This window comes from Haemorhous mexicanus, chromosome 29, assembly GCF_027477595.1.
Source record: "Haemorhous mexicanus isolate bHaeMex1 chromosome 29, bHaeMex1.pri, whole genome shotgun sequence".
Lineage (NCBI taxonomy): Eukaryota > Metazoa > Chordata > Aves > Passeriformes > Fringillidae > Haemorhous > Haemorhous mexicanus.
The window spans coordinates 726251-746959 of NC_082369.1; the positions used below are offsets into that span (position 1 = coordinate 726251).

Sequence of the window (20709 nt, forward strand, 5' to 3'; positions counted from 1 at the left end):
ACCGTGCCCTGGCAGTGGCAGCAGCATCCTCCCACCTCTCAGGGCTATGGCTCCCTGGGGGCTCTGGGTCTGGGTGCCTGTGGCACATAAAAGCCCCCAGGAGCCAGGAGGCTGTGAATGAGTGGCTCCAGTGCTCTTTTCCAGGCCTGGGAAGGGTGGAGGGAGGGGCTGACTCTCTGGAACATCAATGGGAATTTTTAAAAAAATCCTTCCAGCACGTCATGAAGTCTGTCTGAACATTCCTGGTCCTTGGGCTCGCTGTCTGGGGCAGCTGCAGGAGGATTTTGCAGAATCTCTGGTGATACCTCTGTTAAACAAGATGGAGCCCCAGAAATGTGATTCTGGGTTGTGACTGGGCTGTGACTGATGCCAGGGAAAGGTTCTTCTCCCAGAGGCTGCTGGGCACTGCCTAGGGAGTGGCCCCAGCCCCAAGGCTGCCAGAGCTCCAGGAGTGTTTGGGCACTGCTCTGGGACTGGGTGGGACTGTTGGGGTGTCTGTGCAGGGCCAGGGGTTGGACAGATGATCCTGTGGGTTTCCAGCTCAGAATATGATTCAGTTTGGATCCTGTCTGTTATTCTCCAGAATCCCTCAATTCCAACCCATTTTCCTGGTGCCATCTCCAGCAGATGGTGCCACAGCCCATGGGAAGCTCCTCATCCCCTTTGCCCATGGAGCTGAGGGCCACCAGGACAGTCCCAGCAGGAGCTGAGGGCCACCAGGACAGTCCCAGCAGGAGCTCAGGGCCACCAGGATGGTCCCAGCAGGAGCTGAGGGACACCAGGACAGTCCCAGCAGGAGCTGAGGGACACCAGGACAGTCCCAGCAGGAGCTCAGGGCCACCAGGACAGTCCCAGCAGGGGCTGAGGGACACCAGGACAGTCCCAGCAGGAGCTCAGGGCCACCAGGACAGTCCCAGCAGGAGCTGAGGGCCACCAGGACAGTCCCAGCAGGAGCTCAGGGACACCAGGACAGTCCCAGCAGGAGCTCAGGGCCACCAGGACAGTCCCAGCAGGGGCTCAGGGACACCAGGACAGTCCCAACAGGAGCTGAGGGCCTCCAGGACAGTCCCAACAGGAGCTGAGGGCCACCAGGACAGTCCCAACAGGAGCTGAGGGCCATCAGGACAGTCCCAGCAGGAGCTGAGGGACACCAGGACAGTCCCAGCAGGAGCTCAGGGACACCAGGACAGTCCCAGCAGGAGCTCAGGGCCACCAGGATGGTCCCAGCAGGAGCTGAGGGACACCAGGACAGTCCCAGCAGGAGCTCAGGGCCACCAGGACAGTCCCAGCAGGACTGGGCTGCTCCAGGAGGGGTGGCAGCAGCTGGCCTGAGCTTTGGGCTGGGTTGTTCCATCCTTTCTCCAGCCGTGCTGTGTTTGGGAGGGTCTCTCCTCTAGAGCTGCCCCAGCTGGGGGAAGGTGAGGGTCTGAGGACAGGCCATGTTTGGAGCAGAAGCTTTTCCCTTTCAGTGGAGTTTTCGTGGATAGGTGGCAGTGTGTGACACAGGATGGGATGGCCTGTGACAGGATGCCACTGCTGGCTCTGCAGGGCCCCCCTGCCCTTCCCTTGAGCATCAGGCAGGAGTCTGCACTCCCCAAGGCACTCCCTGTTCTGCACCGTGACAGCTCCTCTTCAGAGTTCTCCAGCTCTTCTCTGAGCAAGCCCTGGCTGCAGAGAGCAAATCTGAATCCCCTTGGAGCAGATCTGGAACTTTCCAGGTACCTGAGCTGTGCTGGGAGTGACTGCAGCTGTCCCAGAGCTCAGCTGGGGGAGCTCTTGGACTGCACTGCTGCAATGGCAGTGCTGCAGCCTGGCTGTGCTCAGGGGTGGCTGAAATGTTCCTTCTGTTGTGCTGGCACCACCTCTGTGGAAATTTCCCAGCTTCCTTCATCCTTTTTATAGACTCCGTGGCTCTGACAGTGATCATCTTGGAAGCACCTCAGGGAATAGCAGGAGTGTGGAGAGTTACAAACTCTACTGGGTTGGGGTTGAGCTCTAAAATAAGAGGCAGAGTTATTGTTTGGCTGTCAGAGATATTTATTCAGTGGAACCAAGGACTCTGTATGTTGGTAGTATCTGCTTCAAAATTGCTGGTTAAAAACCATAACTCTTTCTTTGTGTCTGCCATAAATTACCTGGGGCTGTGGGAAGGGTGAGGAGCCAGCAGCCCTGCTGCCTTCTGAAGGAAGGGGAGAAAGGAGCTGCTTCCCTCCCAGCCCTCCTTTCCAGGGGGATTTTCCCTCTGGGTGTGCTGGTCCCGGGCCCAGGCTCTGCTCCCACCTTCTCTCACTGCTGCAGCTGCAGCTGGGTCAGGTGAGGTGTGGGCACTGCCAGGCAGCACCCCCAGGGCTGGCAGCACTTGTGTGACCTCATGGGGAGCCCCTCAGGCAGGAGCTGCCAGATCCAGCCTTTCACTTGCTTTTTTCTCAAGTTACACTGGAACGTCCCTCTCGCGTTAGGAATTTAATTGCCACCTTTCCATAGTCTCAAACTTTGGAAATAACTGAAATGTATTTAATTCTGCAGCCCCATATTAAACCTCTGGTGATGGGAATTTTTGCTGTATCAATTATACATATTGTGTATAATTACCTCATACACTCCAGTGTGAGATCTAAAATTGAGCATATTGTCAAACGGTGCAGGCAGAAACTGATTTTATAATGACAGAAGCAACAAAGCTGAGTGCCAGGCCTCATTCTTCATGCTTATTACGGCATTTTATGAGGAATGGATGTGGCTCAGCCTTTGCAAATCCAAAAGAATGTTTTTGGATGCTGAGGTGTTCCACCAGCCCTTCCTTTTATCTCCATAAAGACTGCAGTCCCTGCCTGGAGGCTTCCTGGTGTGGGGAAATGCTGCAGGAAACTTTGAATCTGAGTCTGGTGAATTTGCCTAAAACACTTCAGGAGAGTAACATCTTATTTTGTCAGTACCCCCTGACTGGGAGCTACAGTTATTTTTCCTGGATATTTTGTGATCTGGCTGTACAGTAACAGTACCTTCCCTGGCTGCTGTGGGATGTTACACTCTCCCTTCTCCCACAAACTGCAGGTGTTAAACCAGACCTGAGGAAGGTAATTGATTTTTATAAAATGTCCCTTTTCCCTTATCATGATGGATGTTTAATCCCCTTTAATTAAAACTGGGAGCCAGCTTTAGCTTTTAAGTTATATCATCTCCTCTCCAAAACACTCCCTGGCTGGAAGTGGATCATGCCTAATCTGTTTGACTTTGATATCACAAAGTACACTTTATGCCAGAACAGCAGTTTGTATGGAATTAAGGACAAATTACCAAAGGAACTTTAAAATAATATGATTAGTAGGAAGCACTGGTCACAGATACAATTACATTCCAGAAACACTCCTGGAATTCTGTCTTGGGTAAGGACTGCAAACCTGAGAGTCCATGGAGTTACCCCAAGCCTTTGTTGGTTAAAATGTTTTAGAATTTCTTCTTTCTTCCCTCCAGGTGCCCAGCGAGGCTCCCTGTGTGGGGCAAGTCCAGTCGAGGAGCAGGCAAGGAGGGCAGGTCCTCCTTGGGGCTGGCCCTGATCCCTGGCAGTGCCCAAGGCCAGGCTGGACACTGGGGCTGGGGCACTGGGACAGGGGGAGGTGTCCCTGCCCTGGCAGGGCTGGCTCTGGGTGGGAGGGAAGGTCCCTTCCAAGCCAGACCAGCCAGGGGTCCCATGGCTCTCTTGTAACATCTGCACTTTAATCTGTCTGGTGTGCTGTCAGCAGGGAAAGCTCACCTTTCCACAGGTGAGGGGAGGGAGATTCCAGCCAGGACTGGCTGTTCCCTAGGGAGGGATTCTCAAAGGAGCCACTCTGGCCTTGGCTGAGAGCCCCTCCTGGAGCAGCAGCAGATCTGAGCTGCTGAGCACCTTCCAGGTTTTATTTCTCCCTCTGGTCTGCAGGAGCTGCAGCTTTCTTTGCTGAACTCTTGTGCTGTCCTCCCCTCAGGACAGCAAATGTTAATCCCTGGAAAACTGCCTCGGAGGAGGAGAGTGACCCAGTGCAGTCATGGAGCTTAGCTCTGCCAGCCTCTCTGCTCACTTGCAGGGTGCTGCCCTCAGCCCTCTCCCCACCCCGTGCTGTTCTGCCCTGCCCCTGCTCTGGCAGCCCCAGATGTTCCGTGGGCTCGGGGTGACCCCCTGCAGGCTCCTGTTTGCTGCAGCCCTGTGTGCCTGCAGGGCCAGCCGTGGTCCCTCCCCATCCCCTGCCCTCAGGGGGCTCTGCCCAGGCTGCTGGGATCCCTGCAGGGTCAGGGGGTCTGCCACTGCTGCTTGCTGGGGTCTCAGCACCTTGCACCCTGGAGATGCTGAGGCTCCTTAGGCTGCCCTGGCTGGAGGCACAGCTGATGCTCCACACCAGAATTTGTATTTTTCTGAGTTTTGCTTTTCCTGTTTCTTGGTGTTAGGCTGCAGAATCTTCTCCTGAATTCCCTTTCTTCCCTCAATCCCCTAGGTCTGCATCATCTTCCTGGGAAGTGTGTGAGGTGTCCTTGCTCCTAAAAGTGTTCCAGGCCTGGCAGCAGAGGTCTGGAGGCTTTCTGGGTGGAGTGGGGAGACAGGAGAAGCAGGGAAGGCCATTTGGCTGTGATGGCAGCTCCTCACAGCTCCCAGATTTCCTTCCTGCCTCTGCTGTCCCGTGTAATCTGTTTTACAGCTCTGCTGTTTTGGATGGAGAAAGAGCAGAATTTATGGTGATGGTTGATTTATAGATTAACTGCAACACCATTTGCTCTCAGGCAGATTTGGCAGAGCAAGACCCCTTTCTGTTGATAAAAGGGAGAGAGAAAGGAACAGGGATATTCATTAAAAGGGATAAAAGGAAAGTGAGATAAAGTATGGCCAGGCAGAACAGCTTTTCACTCTCCTGACTTTTCTAAAATGAAGGTGAAATCTGCTTGGAATGGGCTTTCTGCCCTGAGAATCGTGTGCACGTGGGTTTGCTGGAGATGCCTGGGAGGAGGGATGTGCTGGGATGCAGAGCTGGAGCCCCTGTAATTCCCTGATAACTGGGAGCAGGGAGTCATTAATCCAGCCCTGCAAGCTGCAGCCATTAGTTAATCAGCACACCCCCAGCCCTTCTTCCTGGAGCTGGTGCTGTGGGAGAAGCATGAGGGGTCCCTCAGCAGGGGGACAGTGCTCACTGCTGCTTTGCTTTCAGAATCCCTGGGGTCACCACATTGTCCCAGACCTGAATGGGCTCTGGCTTGGATTATCTTCCCAATCAGGTGCTGCAACTGGAATAGGGGAGATTTCTCTTTTTAATAGACTCAGGTTTTTGTGGTCTTTCATTAGGCTGTTGTAGACAGATTATTAAAAGGTCATTTTTCTGCTGCAGAGGAAGAACAGGATTTGGGGAGTTAGGACTCAAGTATTGCCTTTCTTCATTCCCCCTCACCTAACTGAGAGAAAATGCCATGAAGGTCAAGGCAGACTGGGGGATTGATGGAATCAGCTGTGGGACTTGTCTGAGGAGGCACAGGTGGATTGATCTCAGCCTCAGCACCCCTTTCACTCAGCTCCCTGCTCTTTGTGCTCCCCTCCAGAGCCCTCTTTGGTTTTTATTCTCACCCAAACCCAGGGCAAAAGGCATGGAATTACTTTGTGCTTTGCTGCCATTTCACTTTTCAGTCTGTGCATTTTATGTCCATCTTTACTGAGCCTGTTCTGCTGGTCCAAATTAGAAATCTTGGAGGTTGAGGCTCATGTGTTGTACCTGACCCAGCAAAGAGGAGACCCTTCCCACCTGTGCTTCCCCTTGGCACTTTCCAGAGTGCTGTTAGCAGGAGGAGGTGCTGGTCTGGGGTCACAGCAGCATCCTGGGGTGGTCCCTGCTGTGGCTGCAGCCCAGCTGCCCCAGCTGGACTGAGAGAAGCAGCTCTTTGATCCAGGAAGGCTCTTGCTCCAACCACTCCTGCCTTCTGAAGGTGTCTGCTCAGAGCTCAGGCCTGGATTGAAATGAAGATCTATGGAAGTCTGACAGGATCACAGATTGGTTTAATAACAGAGGCTTTTGAGCAGAGCACTGGGGCTGGAGGGGAGGGAGATGTGCTTCCATGCTCCATCTCACTCCTCCAGCCTGATCTGCTCCCCGTGGGACAATGAGCTTGCAGATTCCAGCTTGGCACAGGGCTGGGAGGGCTGGGAGGGAGCAGGAGTGCTGCTGCAGAGCTTTGTCTTTATTCACATTTTGTTAACACGCTGGCAGAAATCAGCGGGGATTTTTTTTTTTTCTTTACTCAGCAGGGAAAATTGTGGAGGGGTGATGCCAAGTGCAGCACAAGTGAGGTTTAAAATAAGAGGAGCCCGTAGTAATGACAGCACTTAAATAACACTCGGTGCTGTCTGAGAGCTGAGCACTCGTTAACCCCTTAATGTTCCAAGGAATAAATGTGCTGGGTTTGCATCCACTTCATTTCCAGCTGCCCAATCAGCCACACAACGGGGATCAAACAGGAGAAATAAAGGAAACTTTACAAACTGTGTCAGTGATCTTTATCAAATCTCAGCTACAACACTTGTGGCTTTGATGCTGACAAGAACACAGCTCTCACTTCAAAGCAGCTGTAGCTGGGAACGGTGCAGTTTGATGGATGAGGAGCATTAAACCTTTGGAATGCTGGATTTTTTCTCCTCAGAAAAGAAAAGTGTGTGTGTAGAGGCATTGCACCTCTAGCACAAGGGGTTTCCTAATCTAAGAGTATCTTTCATTACTCATGAGCAAATTTCTTTTGTTCTGCTGGAGGCAATTATCCTGTTTGGTTCAGGAATTCGTGTTGTGTGCCCGGTGAGGGAGGCAGCTCACACAGGTCACTGGTACAAGGCTCAGATAGCTCTGATCTCCCCTGGCTACCTTTTTTCTCCTGGTTTCTGGAGCTGAAATGAGCTATTATTTTAGAATGCAGGCTCTTTGAAGCATGATCTTTGCTTTTCTTTCTATTTGTATGGTATCCACTACAAAAACAACCAGTAATTAATAATCTGATTGCCAGTTTAGGGAAATAAATCTGATGTGAGCAGGTTCTTCCAAACAAATAACGGGGAATGGCAAGGGGATGAATATTGTAGTCATTCATCTCTGTTGAATTGTGTACTAATTATCTTCTTGGCTAAACTGAATGAGTAAATGACTTCATAATGTTTTTCCCCAAACACCTTTTCTTAGTAAAATGGCTCCTTCCTGCTGCTCATTCACTGCAGGCAGAGGCAGGCTCTGGGTTATTTTTGCATGTGGAGGGAGAGACTCCAATGTGCTCTGCAATTTTGTGCTTTGTGCCTGGCACTTGTGCTGTGGAGCTGACTGGACTGGGGCACTGAGAGTCCTTCCAAGAGCAGATGGTTGTTCACATTAAATTCTCTGCTTTTAAAAAAATGTATTCAAAAATTGCATTTGGAGTTCTGGAAAAATCTCCTCTTTGTGTTCCTTGAGTCGGGGGTGAGTGAATCACACTGGAAGTAGCCCATTGTGCTAATCTTGGAGCTCAGTTGTACCTCTTGAAAATTCATATTGCTTTAAAATCAGAATTTTAAAAAGCTCCTGTCTAATGTCACTTCTTGAAACTAATGGCTCTTTAATCCTATTTCTAGCTCAAGGCAACTCTGAGGGTTGGAGAGTCTTTCAGAAGTACATGATTGGCACGAGTTAGGCTTGACTCTAATCTTCCAGTGCTCAGTCTCCAGGGATTTGATCCCAGCTTCAGAGTAACCCGAGATATTCTGCCCATCCTTACTGGAGAACAAATGGACAGTGTGCAGTCACAACTTCAGTTTCTTTGGGGAAGGAGGAAGTTTTTCATCCTGCTGCTCTGTTGGCAGCAACATTTCTTCCCACTGTGGGTAATGAGCAAGTTCTGTGTGTGGAAGGGACTGTCTGCAGTGAGATGGGCCCTGTGGTGAGTGCTGGGTGTGTTTGGTGGTGCCCAGGCCCTGTCTCAGCAGGTCTGCCCTGATTTTCTTCCCTGCCCAAGGGCTGCATTGGGCAGCTGTGGGAGGCTGGAGGGTTTGGTGTGCTTTGGGCTTGTGATTTGTCCTGTCTTTACCTATTTACTCCTAATTATGGCTTTTGGAGTTGGTACTGCCCAGCCCCTGTGTGTATCTCTCACTCTGGGTGTATTCAATGAAAATGTCATTATTTGAAATGATTGTCACTGCTGGTGAAAGGTGCTGAATTCCACCATCCCTTGCCCTGTGAAGTGATCCATTCAAGAGAAAACTGCAGGCACTTGGTAAGGGCTCTGTCCTAGGAGCAGGGAGCTCTCTGCTCCCTGTGTGGTCTCATCTCCAGGCAGGGTTTGCTGATGGAAGGAGCCACAGCAGAAGGGGGCAGGAGAGGGAGGCCAGGGATTCTCCTTTCCTAACCAGGGTCTTGAGAAGGGAAATGGGAGATTTCCAGCCCATTCAGCCTGGGCCAGCCTCAGATTGATGAGGAGAAGAAGAAGAAAGGGAGTTGATTTCAGTATTTTAACAAGTTGTTGGGAGAGAGGGATGAGGGAAGGTTAATTGTGGAGGAGGGTAAAGGGGAGGAAGAGAGAGGTGACCGTGGAAGGGAGGTGACAGTGCTACCAACAAAGGAACAGCCTGTTCTTCTTGTTGGAATACCTTTTTTCTTTTCTCATACAGGCAAACCAGCTTAAAAATAGTGATGCACAGCAGATCCCTGTGGGTCCCTTGCAGCTCAGGATATTCTGGGAGACTCTAGCATGGAAACCCCCAGTTCCACCCCGAGCTTTGCTCTGACACAGTGAGGAGATGTTGTTTAATGTTTTACCTTGTAGAAAAATGAGGCCTCAGGAGCAGGATCTGAGCTTTGCAGGGAGGGACCTCCCTGTGCTAATGCTGGTTCTTAGTGCTTCTGTTGGGTGATAAATATTCCTGATGGACCAGGGGGTTTTCTTTGGAGGCTTTGCTGCCGTTGTGGGGGCTAAAGGTGTTGAAGGTCGGGGTTCAGATTCTGGGTTTATGGGCACCCTTTGCCTTCCAGGGGCTGAAATAGCAGCTTTTCATTCTGCCTGTCGTGGCTGAGAGCAGGTTGGCATTTGAGTCTTAAAGGGTCACTGTTCTTGGCACAATTAAATCTGCTTTGAAGACAGATAACTCACCCCAGCTTGACACGTTGGCCTGGACATTTTAAATGTGCTGCTCCCTTTCTGTTTGTGTTCCTTATTCCATAATTATTGTGTGTTAAACTGTGTGGGGCCTGCTTGGGCAGACCTTGTGCAGACACTGTGAAATTGAGTTTCTTACCTTCTCCCAGGAATGGCACTGAAGTGACATTTCCAGAGTCTTGTGGCTGAACCTCCCCCTGCCCTGGAGCCCAGGCTCCCAGAGTGGGGTGTGGGATTTGGTCAGCTAATCACTGCTTAATTGCTCTGTGGTGGTGCAAGAGAGGGTAACTGAGGTGTGGAACAAGGTGTAACTGGCAACAACTCTGGGAGTGACAGCTGGAGTGGGAAAAGGTCTTGGAGGCTTTGGGTGAAGGGGCAGGATGGTCTGGTCCTCTGCCAAAGGTAGGGATGGATTCAGGTGAGAGAAATCCCTCTCAAACAAGCAGAAAACAGCTCTGAGCAGGCCTTTGCCATGGATGGAGTTTTAGGGGTTGGCCACTGGAAGCCAAAGCTGAGCTTGACTCCCCTTGAGGAAGCAGCAGGGAGGGGAGAGCCTGGGACTGGAGGTCCCTGAGCAGCACAAGCTGCCCAGGTGAATTCCCTGCTCCATCGTTCCTTGGTGGTCCCCAAAGGCATCCCTGCATCCCAGGATGGCCTGAGTGCTCCTTTTTACTGACACACTTGTTTAATTCTTAATTCACAAGACATTTGCTTATTTATTCTCATTGTTCCTGATAATAATTCTAAACCATTAGAGGGGAAAATTGTATTCAGAAATGCTGTTTCACACTTTATTTGTTTGATGATTTAGAGCGATAGAAAATAGCACATTTGCTGGCTTTTATAGTCTGATAATTATCCACATCCATCAAGCCCCATTCCAAGGGAATAAACAAAACACCAAGAAAATTACTCTATTAATGGTATCCTATGATGGCAAATAGGACAGACCTCTCTTTTGTGTTAAGGAGAGAGAGGGGACTGTCCAGTTCAACTCATGTTGGGAAGGAATTCCTCCCTGGCAGGGTGGGCAGGCCCTGGCCCAGGGTGCCCAGAGCAGCTGGGGCTGCCCCTGGAGCCCTGGAATGCCCAAGGCCAGGCTGGGCACTGGGGCTGGGAGCACCTGGGACAGTGGGAGGTGTCCCTGCCATGGCAGGGCTGGAAATGGAGATTTAAGATCCCTTCCAACCCAAACCGTTTTGGGATTCCATGTTAACAAAAGCAAGCCCACCACTCCAGGAAGATCATTTTCTAACTCATTTATAGCTTTGGGGCAAAACCTTTTGGACCTGTGATTCTGACTCAAAAACTGAGAAAATTGCATGGAAGTAGAGATCAGAAGTGCTGGAATTAAGTTTCCTGAAATAAGTTTGGAAGCTGGGAGTCTTTCCCACAGAACAGCAAGTTCTAGAAGTGTACAAGTGGTACTTGATCCACTTCAGGGATTTTCTGTTGTTTTGGTGGAAAGTAGAAAACGGTAATTTAAAAGGCTCAGTATATTACTTTCAGGTTGTTGACTTGGGGGTAAGATGACATTTGAGTCACAGAACTATAACTCTTTTTATCTCCAGCTGCTTTTTTTCCCCGTTGTGTAAATCTCCTGCTCCCTGGCAGAGCAGCAGCACATTTTTCCTGCTGTAATCCCCAAAGTGCTGAGTGGCAGGGTTTGGGTGAAGCCTGGCCCTTTGTCTTGGTCACTCTGTGCAAGGCTGGCCCTTGGAATTGGGCTGGAGCCTGGTTTGCATGGCCAGAGCCTTGGAGGTGTGATTTATCTCCAGCCAGCTGCTGCTTTGGCTCTGTGGCCATCAGTGTCCCTTGTCCAGGGGACAGCTGGGCCAGAGGGGCACGTCCAGGCCAGTGTCCCCAGCTCTGGGGGCTCCTGAAGTCCTGCCTTAGAAGAGGAAGTGATTGGATGTTTTTGACCTGTGGGTGCCTGTGGAGTTGAGGTTTTTGAGCTGAGCTGAGCTGAGCTTGGGGATGGTGACAGCCTGTGCTGAGGGACACAGGGCTGCTGGCTCTCCCAGAGAGCAGGGCATCAGGGGCACCCAGAGCCAGCCCTTGCTGGGTGCCCGTGGCTCAGGGCCTGCACCCCTTGGGTTGCAGCAGTTTTTGATCTTTCCATGGTTGTTCTGCCTCGTGATCAATCATTTTGTGTGTAGAGGGAGCTCAGTCTGTGCCATACGTGCAGGAGCCTTCTGTTTCTCTTCCTGATTTTAAATAGCAGCCCAAATTCTGTCTTTATTGCCTGTCTTTATGTAAATCAGTCAGATTTGTGAGCATAACTTGAAGCAGAATTTGACCTACTTTTAATTCTCTTCTGCCGTTAATATTTTGAATTCCTAAGAATAAATGCAGAGGGATGTGTAGGCTCTGCTTCCTAAAGACAGGCCCAAAGAAAAAAGTTAATTTCTAAAATTGGAGTGGGCTATTACCATTCTGTGCTGGGGTATTGTGATTTGTATATTATTACATATAGTTCTTTTTTATGAGCTGGAAATTCCTCCTCTCTGGCTGGTTTCTATCCAAGCAAGTATTTTTCCTTTGTCTCTCCATGGGCTGTTCTCTGAAGCCTTGCTTGGCTTTTTGCAGGCTGCAGTTTCAGATAACACAATAACCGTGTTCCAATGTATTAAACTTTTAACATCCTCGAGATTCAATTAATCTTATCTTTACAACTCCCAATTACAGGCACTAATTAAGTGAAGGTTGCATTGTAGACTGGGGATATTACATTAATCATCAGCAGCCTTGTAGCCATAAATTAGTTCTTTCCCAATCCTTCAGCATTTTTCCCAGAAGGAATGGAATGTCTCATTTCCCTGTTTTAAGGGACATTAATCCCACAAAGGAGCTTTGGATCGGGATTAGTTTTATCACATTTATGTAAGTGATGAATGGTCTTTGTAAAATAAAAGCCACTAGCTTTGTCCCAGACAAATGAAATTGAATTGTTTGATAATTATGCAATTTAAGGCACTGTCAAACTTTGGTCAGGGAATGTTGGGAGTCCGTTGCTGCATTTATTATTTTACAAGATTAGGTGCTGCATGGTGTTTTACCTTACATTTTTCTCAAGCCATCAGTTCAAATCAGCTTAGTGGCTAAACCCTGCCGGGCCCTGGGTGGGATTTGTGTGCTGTCATGCCCCTGCCAGGCCAGCCCAGGTGTGTTTGATTTCCTGGCACTGCTTGGGCCTCCAGCTGCTTCTCCCAGTCCTGGTTTTACACTGGAAAATGCAGAATTTGTCTGGCTGAAAGCCCCCAGAGCAGGTGCATTCTGAGCCCCCAGCCCAGGAGGGGCAGTGCTGGGCACCTGTTGCTGGGTCCCCTCCTGCAACTCCTGATCCCAGCGAGGGACAATGAGCAGGATGGGTTTGACATCTTTATTGGAAATAGCAAAAATAATGCATTTTTTATTATTCTCTTTGAAGAGAAGTTATAGCTGGCAATAAATGCCATTCCCACAAATGTAAATTCTCAGAATTCTCTGTCACAAAAAGCAGGGAGAGCCATATTTAATTTGCTGCAGAATGTAACCAACAATTTACAAATTTCCATTGGCAATATTATTGTGTGTCATCGTGTTAAACACCTTGAAATGTGTCCTGGTATTCAGTTCCCTTCTCATAACCTGAACACATAAATCTCTGTCACCTGGGCTTTGCTCCTGAGAATGTTGAGAACCTCAAAGCACTGAGAGAACTAACAGCTTTTGGGAAGAAAAAGCCATTTGAAACTTCCCTGGTGTTTGTAGGTGCTGGGCACAGCCAGCCCTGTGGCTGGGACCTGAGGGACAGCTGCTTGTTTTTCCAGAATTTCATTCAATAATTTGCACTCCAAAAAAAATTCCAGTCCAATTCTTTTGCACTTTACTGACCCCAAATCTAAGAGGAGTGTCTTAAGGAAGGGTAGAAGTTGTTCTCTACACCCTCTAATGATGTTTTCATCAGCAGACCCTGCATTTTCAGGGTCACCTCATCAAGAAAATGATTGACAACTTGAATTTCATTATTTCACTTCAGACAGTAAAATCCAGCAGGGGCGTGAGGACTGAGCCATGGCTGCTTGGGCTGTGCTGAAGAATATTTACTTTTTTGAGGAAAATGAAAGCTATTTGCACAGAAAAAAGGTTCATTCTTTCCCAAAGCACACAGACCCTCCTTCACACCTTTTCAGCCCATCTGTTTCTTGCTTATTAATATTTAGCACAATTTTATTTTGCAGATATTTTCCCCATGGAGAACACACCTGCTGTTCCCTGCACTCAGTTATTTCTGGGGTTTCCAGTGCTGCATCATCACTCTGTCTTCTCCATTTTCCTTCTACCTTGTGAAACCTTGTGGTGCTGTTTGAGAAGATGCCAGGAAAGCACACACTTCATGTAACATGTCTAAAGGAGGACCTTGACTAAATGCTGTTTTTTCCATGGATTGGGTGTCACTGCTGCCTTTCAGACATGCAGAATTTGGGGTTTATTGCCAGCCATTGTGTGCTGTGCTGAGGGTTATTGCCCCACTTGGGCCTAGCCTTTTCCTCTCCCTGTTTTTGCACTAAAGGTGGATTTGTTTCATCATGTGTAACCATGTTTTGGTTTCTGTCTGCTCTGTCCCTCTCCCAGGTATGCCATTCCCCCGGAGCACGGCAAGAGGCTGGAGCGCCTGGCAAAAGGTGAGCCTGGCTTTGGGCTGGGCTCAGCAAGGACTGGCACTAACTGAGCCTGCTGGGCACTTCAGGGGCTGCTTGAGGAACCTGCTGAGCTGGGGGAGCAGCTTCAGAGCCAGAGAACTTGTCAGGGAAATTCACTTTTCCTTCCAACTCTTCCCTCCAAGCCTCGGTCTCCTGGCATGGCCTGACCTGAACTGAACTAAACCTGGCCTGAGCTAAAGTTCCATAAAAACCTTTGCATTTTGAGACATTGAGGCCCAACCCTCCATGTCTGGGCAGTGGGTGTAATCCACAAGGGTTTGGGGTGGAAAGGGCCCTAAAAATCCTTTCACAGCAGACAGCTGCTGGCTGATCCTGAACCTAAACTTCCCCTCTTCCAGCTTGTGCCCATTGCTCCTGCACCCCATAAATCCATTCTGTCTTTGTGGTTTTCCTTTCATTTTAGCCTCATCCTCCTTTATTTCTCAGTGCCATAAAGTTCATGTTAAAAAGAAAGAAAAAATGAAAGGGAGGGAAAAAGAAAAGGAAAATGGAAGTGGGGGGAAGGGAGAGTTACTTTGAGCTGTGGCAAACTCCCACCTCTCAGGCTTCAGGGAAGATGTCTGGCTGCAGAAGTGGGTATGTTTTAATTTGTTGGTGTTGTTTCTATTTTTGTTCACTTGCAAATGTTCAAGGAGCTGCCCAGCTAAAAAAAGCTGCTGGCCCAGAATAATTAACTGCAAATCTCTGTGGTTCATCTCCAGCGAGGCAAGTGGGGTGGTTTAAATCTGGTGGTGAAGGTAGGAGCAGGCAGGGAAATCTGGAAGATTCTACTCTGCTGCAAAAGAAAAGAAGTTCTCATGCTGATTTCCCAGAAAAAAGACAAATTCCTGTAGTGCCTTTTCCTGCTGAGCACACTCCAGGGTGTCCAGGGGAGCAGCTGCTTGTGTGGGGTAAATGCAGAAAAACTGGGGTGGGTGTCCTGGGCCTTGGTGCTGTTCTCCTGGGCACTGAGCTCCCTGACCCCGAAATACAAATAACTCTGCAAATGGCTGCTCAGAAATGTTGCATTTCAAAGCTACAGCTCAGTAATTTGCCAGGTTTTAATAGATGAAAAAAGTAATTTTTATAAGAAGTCAATCAATCAGATGCCTTGTGTTCTGCAGACTCTGAAACACCACTCCAAGTCTGACAGGAGCAATAATAAGTTTCTTGCTGTTTGTAACTAATTTTTACGGCTGATCAGTTTTGAGGCACGGAGATGGTTTGTGCTGTAAAACCAGGAGCAAATTATCAGTGATCTGGTCTTGATTTTAGTTTCCTGTCTCTGGAAGCTGGGTGGGTGATGGTTTAACCCTGCAAAGAGCCAGAATTGCTGCCTGGCCATTCCCCTGTCCTGTGCATCAGTGGGGAGAAGTTTACTGTGGAGAAATGAGTGTGCAATTAATATGGAAAATGAATAGCTGAGCTGCAAATGGGCTCACTGGGAGAGCCATGGAGCCCATGGAGAGAATGTTAATGTGTTGCCATGTTATTGGTGCTAATCACTTAAAATGTGCTTCTTTATTAGTGGCTTTAATGAGAGCCACTTAAACTGTGCATTAAAAAGAGGAACTGCAGAGAGGGACGACAGGCTGGGTAGCAGACAGTCATAATTTGAATTGAAATGCTTTTAGTACAGAACATATAAGTAAACCTGGAATCCAGTAATCCTTTTGACTTTCTGAAACCCCTTCCATTATGTCTCATCAATTAGTTTTGGTTCCAGAGCTTGGGTTGTTTTCCTAAAGTGTGATGGGTTTGAGTCCCTGCAAACACATTTTGTTTTGGAATCAGCCACTGGGAGGGCAGGACATGATCTTGGGGAGAGTTGGGTTACATTAGCTGAGCTGCCATGGAGGGGTTTGGGCAGTGTTGACTAATTAATTCTTTGTGATTAGTTTTCATAACTCAGTGGGAGAATTTAACACTCAGGGGGGTTGAGGTGCTGACTGGGTCAGGCCCTGCTGTGACCCCTGTGTCCCTGTTCCTGGGGCCACTGCCTGGGATGGAGCCCTTTCCTTTCCCTGGGTATTACCAGGTCTCCCTGGAGGTGGTATGTGGGAGGCTGATGTGCACTCTGGCAGGCTGTGTTGTTTTCCCAAGGACAGCCCTGGAGTGATGCTCCTCCTCTGGATGTCTCCACAGGCTTCTTCCCAGGAAGCTCTCAGGGATGTGATGCTTTCCTCCGTCACAAGATGACCCTCATCTCTCCCTCCATCCTGAAGAAATACGGGATTCCCTTTGACAGGGTAGGTCCCTGCAGGCTGTCCCTGCACAGCTCCTCTCTCCTGAGGAGTCAGCCCAGCAGAGCCACCCAGGGAACTGCCTTCATCTCCAAGGGCATCGTTGTGCTGAGTGCAGCCAGACCAGCTCTGCTGCCAAAGGGAGGGTTTGGCCTTTGGCTCAGACACTGCAGAGAAGAAAAGCTGTCACTGCACAGACTCTGGCAGCTAGGGAGCCTCTCAGGTGGAGAGGGACCAGCTGATAAGGATGGTCTGGCTCGTCAAGGGGCAGCAAAACCCCACTGGAGATTCAGAAAAACACTTTTTTATTTTCTTGTGGATCCAGCGTGACCCAAAGTGGAGCTGGCTGTGCTGGCTCCCTGTTGTGTAAGTGTTCATGCTGCTCTAAGCCTGGAAGGATCCCTGCAGCTCTTAAGCCCTGATTTGAAAGAGGGGTCATGTTTATTTGCTATGATCGTTTTAATGTGCTTATTCTTAAAGTCTTGTGGCAAGAAGAAAATCTCCTCAGCCAGGGGTGGTTACAGGGATTTGTATCTGTGCAGAATCACTCAAACTGCTGCTGCTGCTGGGTGTTCCCAGCACATGCAGCCAGAGCTGCCTGTGGACCTGGGAAGTGTCAGAGGCCTGCTCCAAAGTGGTTTCATGGAGTGGGAAGGGACCTTAAATCCCAGACATGGGCAGGGACACCTTCCACTGTCCCAAACTTCAAGCCCTGTCCTGAAACAGTGGCTGTTGGAGGAGGATCACTGTTATTCACAAACAGGGAACAAGTGCCATTTTTCCTGAGGAACAGAGATAGGATCCCTTCATCCAAATCCTTGGCAGATTTCAATGGAGTTGAAATAGGCAGCATTTATAAATCTCTACAATGCTGTTCTGGAAAAAAAGAAACAGATCAATACTAGGGCTTTTTAATAATTAAAAATGTGTATTTCTGTAATCTCCTATTGATTTCTCCATTTATTCCTCAAGAGCTTGCAGAAGTCAGTAAATTTGGGGCTTTCTTCATGAGTGGCAGTTTGTGCTGGCTTTCCTTCAATAGTTATTACTTTTCTGCATGGCCTATCCATCATCTGGAGTGTTTTCTAATTTATTGTGGGATAATGTTGACAGCAGTGCCATGGATGCTGTGGGCTTGAAATGGAGACACCAGGATGTGCATTCACTGACAGGAACATCATCTGTCCATCTCCTGGAGCCAGCAGAGTGGCACTGCTGGGTTTGTGGCGGGGATGGATGCAGGGGGCTCCAGGGGCTGGACTTCAGCACCTCCTCCTGGAATCCTGCTGGAGCTTCTTGTGTATCACAGCAGCTTTGATTCCCTCTTTCTTGAATTATTCTTCTCATGTTAATGACATCTGCAAGTTCAGATGTTGGCCCAGCCGAGGGAGGAGTGTTTGAACTTCTGTGTGTTTACATTTTGCATTTGGGCCCATCCTTGTGTTTGGAAGTGCAGTCCCCTGGAGTCTCTGTGGGCTCAGAGCTGCTGGGGTGTGGGCTGTGGCTGTGGGAAGGAATCCAGGCAGAATTCTTGGCCTGTGACAGCTGGGAGAGCTCTGTCAGCACTGCTGCTGGGAAGGACAGGGAAGGTCAAGCCCTGCCTCTTCCATGCCCCAAGGAGGGGAGGTGCTGCATTGATCTTTTGGAATGTGGCAGCCTGAGACCCCTTTGGAACTGGAGCCTGCAGGTGTGAAATAGTTCAGGTTAGGTGACCCCTTGCATCCACTGCTCTGAGTTTTTCCCTTAAGAGAAATCCTTGAGTGTTCCTGCAGTTCACCAGGAGTGTTCTAGGCCAGCCAAGAGCTGCCAGTGCTGCTCTGCCCACCCTCCAGCCGGAAGAGATTTCATCAGTGGCGATTTTTAATGGGGCTCTGTTCTCAAGCTGCTGCAGTAAGTGACCTGTGGGGTGTCTCCTCCTTTTGCCTTTGTTTTGCAGATCACCCAGGAAGCCGGGGAGTTCATGATCACATTTCCCTATGGCTACCACGCTGGCTTCAACCACGGCTTCAACTGCGCCGAGTCCACCAACTTCGCCACCCTGCGCTGGATCGACTACGGCAAGATGGCAACGCAGGTGGGCAGGGGCAGGGGCTGGGGCTGGGGCTGCTCCTGCCACACAGGAGAGCACAGGAAGTGCCTCTGCTTTGGGACGTGCTCTCTCTCTGTCCCACCTTTTGCCTCTCGATAATTTGTTTTCCCAGAATCCCCAGAATTCACAGAATCCCTGGGTTGGAAGAGACCCTAAAGATCATCGAGTCCAACCCAGCCCCAACAGCTCAACTGAGCCCTGGCACCCAGGGCCACATCCAGGCTTTGTTAAACACCCCCAGGGATGGGGACTGCACCACCTCCCTGGGCAGAACATTCCAGAACTTTATCACCCTTTCTATAAAAAACTTTTCCCCAATATCCGACCTGTATTTCCCTTGGCACAGCTCCAGGCTGTGTGCTCTGGTTCTGTCCTGGAGACAGAGCCCAGCCCCAGCTGGGCACAGGCACCTTTCAGGAGCTGTGCAGGGCCCCCCTGAGTCTCCTTTTCTCCAGGCTGAGCCCCCCCAGCTCCATTTTACTCTGAGGGTGTAGGAATGGCTTTCTCAAGTGTTGCCTTCAGGTTCTGAACAGGTTCTTTTGGGACTGGTAGGTGGAATTAGTTTGCTGGTGCATCCAAACTGCGTTTCACAGTGAATAAGGTGACTGATGTAACTGAGCACAACTCATTAGGTACACACTGGAGGGGAAGGAATAAGCTGGAAATACTTTTAAGCTTTAATAACACTATGGTAATAACACTGAAAATACCTGAATTCCTCTAATCTGTGCACTCAGTTAACTTTGGAGAGTTATGTTTGTGTGGTTATTTCTCATTAGGGCAGGTTCCTGGTGTTCTTTGGTTTGTGACACCTCTCCTGGCTTGAAGTCTGCACAATAACTGACCAGCAAAGCTCAGATTCTGTCTGGGAAGTTTTGCCATGGGCAGGGACACCTTCCACCATCCCAGGTTGCTCCAAGCCCTGCCCAGCCTGGCCTTGGGCACTTCCAGGGGTGGGTCAGACATCTGGATTTGTTCTGGAGTTAAAGGGATGGTAAGAAAAACCTGAAACTGTAAGAGACCTCCAATCAGTGTCAGGTGTCTGAAACTCAAAAAGAGCCAAGCAGTCTTGGTTTAAAAATGTAAAAAATGATTGTCTGCTGTGACCTTGTCGAGCAGGTTTACGTGTGGTGAGTGGTCATGGTATTACAGCCCAGAAAATGGGGTTTATCATGGACATTCAGACAGACCCTTAACTACAACGGAGCCACCAGGCACCACTCGAATATTAAAAGCAATTTTGGGTTCAGCCATGTGTTCACAAACAAGTGACATTTGGGAAGTGCAGCTTTAGATGGAGCCTCCATGCTTACATTGTTAGGCAGCGTAGCGTGAAATTACTGAACAAGCAGCAGCAGGGCAGAGCAGAGCTGGGGACACAGAGTGGAAGTGTGCAAGGAAGTGCCCAATTTATTCCCATTGCACTCGTGGCACTTGTCTGTTCTGAGCTTCCTGGTTAGCACTGCTGCAAACCTGTGTTAATTAACCCTGGGGTGCCTGGCTGGGGGTCCCAGCTGAGGGGGGCTTTGTTACACTGTGGGGGCAAAGCTTTGTTCAAATCTCATTTGAGGGTAAGCAGGGACCTAAGGAATGATCAGCTGAGGGTGTGCACTGGAGCTGCCTGCACCTCTGTGGGGAGAGAATTCCTGGAGAGACATCAGGAGGAAATTCCTCCCTGGCAGGCCGGGCAGGCCCTGGCACAGGTGCCCAGAACAGTGCCCAGGGCCAGGCTGGACATTCCAGGACAGTGGAAGGAGTCCCTGCCATGGCAGGGGTGGGATGAGATGGGATTTAAGGTCTCTCCCAACCCACACCATTCCTGAGTGTGTGATTTCTAGTTAACCACTACAGCTTTCCTCTATTTCAGAAATGGCCTCATTGACTTATATGCTCCCAGGCACTATTAGATTGTCCTTGCTCACATGCAGGCAGGTTTGGGGTTTATTTCCTTACCATAAACTCATTTATAGAAGTTCTTGGGCAGTCTGAGCTGGGCAAAGCTGTGCAGGCATCTGCTGTTGCTGCAGTGACCCAGGTGGTGATTCCCTCCTTCCCCTGGGCTGCCAGCACAGCTCTTGTCCTGCCTGCACTCAGGAGAACGGGGACAAGGCAGTTAGCCTGTTGTAATGTTCTCCTGGACATTATCCTGGAGGAGCTTTGGGCTGTGCTGAGAGCTGTGTGGCAGTGGTGCAGTGCAGGGGAGGAAGGGAATGCTTCACCTTGGAGAGCAGAGCTGTGCTAATTGCCTGCCAGATGGGTGCAATGTTCTGCATCCCACAGAGAACCTGTACAAAGACAGAATAACCAGCCTGGAGTGTAAAGATCAGCTGCTGAGACACTGGCCCTGCTCTAATTGTAGAGCAAGTGTCAGGATTAGTCAAAAAAAAAAAAAAAAAAAAAAATAGCAATGGCTGCAGAGTAGTGTGGGAAACTAGCAGTGGGTAAATCCACTTGTATCTGTAAATGAGGAACCAGGATGGGCAGATCCTCAGAAATTCCAGTGGAAATTGGTTTGGTGAACACCAAGTGAATAATCTGAGCTGTCCTGTTTGGTTCAAAGCCTTGTGAGAATGTG

General features: G+C 49.5%; 1 protein-coding gene across 2 annotated transcripts in view; it reads left to right on the top strand.

Moving 5' to 3' along the window:
- Nucleotides 1–20709, top strand: part of KDM4B (lysine demethylase 4B) — a 71524-nt gene that overhangs the window by 15164 nt on the left and 35651 nt on the right. For both annotated transcript variants that reach the window (XM_059870199.1, XM_059870200.1), the window contains 3 exons: nucleotides 13735–13784; nucleotides 15948–16051; nucleotides 17982–18119. In XM_059870199.1, coding sequence (XP_059726182.1) covers nucleotides 13735–13784; nucleotides 15948–16051; nucleotides 17982–18119 — 292 coding nt within the window. The remainder of the gene's footprint in view (nucleotides 1–13734; nucleotides 13785–15947; nucleotides 16052–17981; nucleotides 18120–20709) is intronic.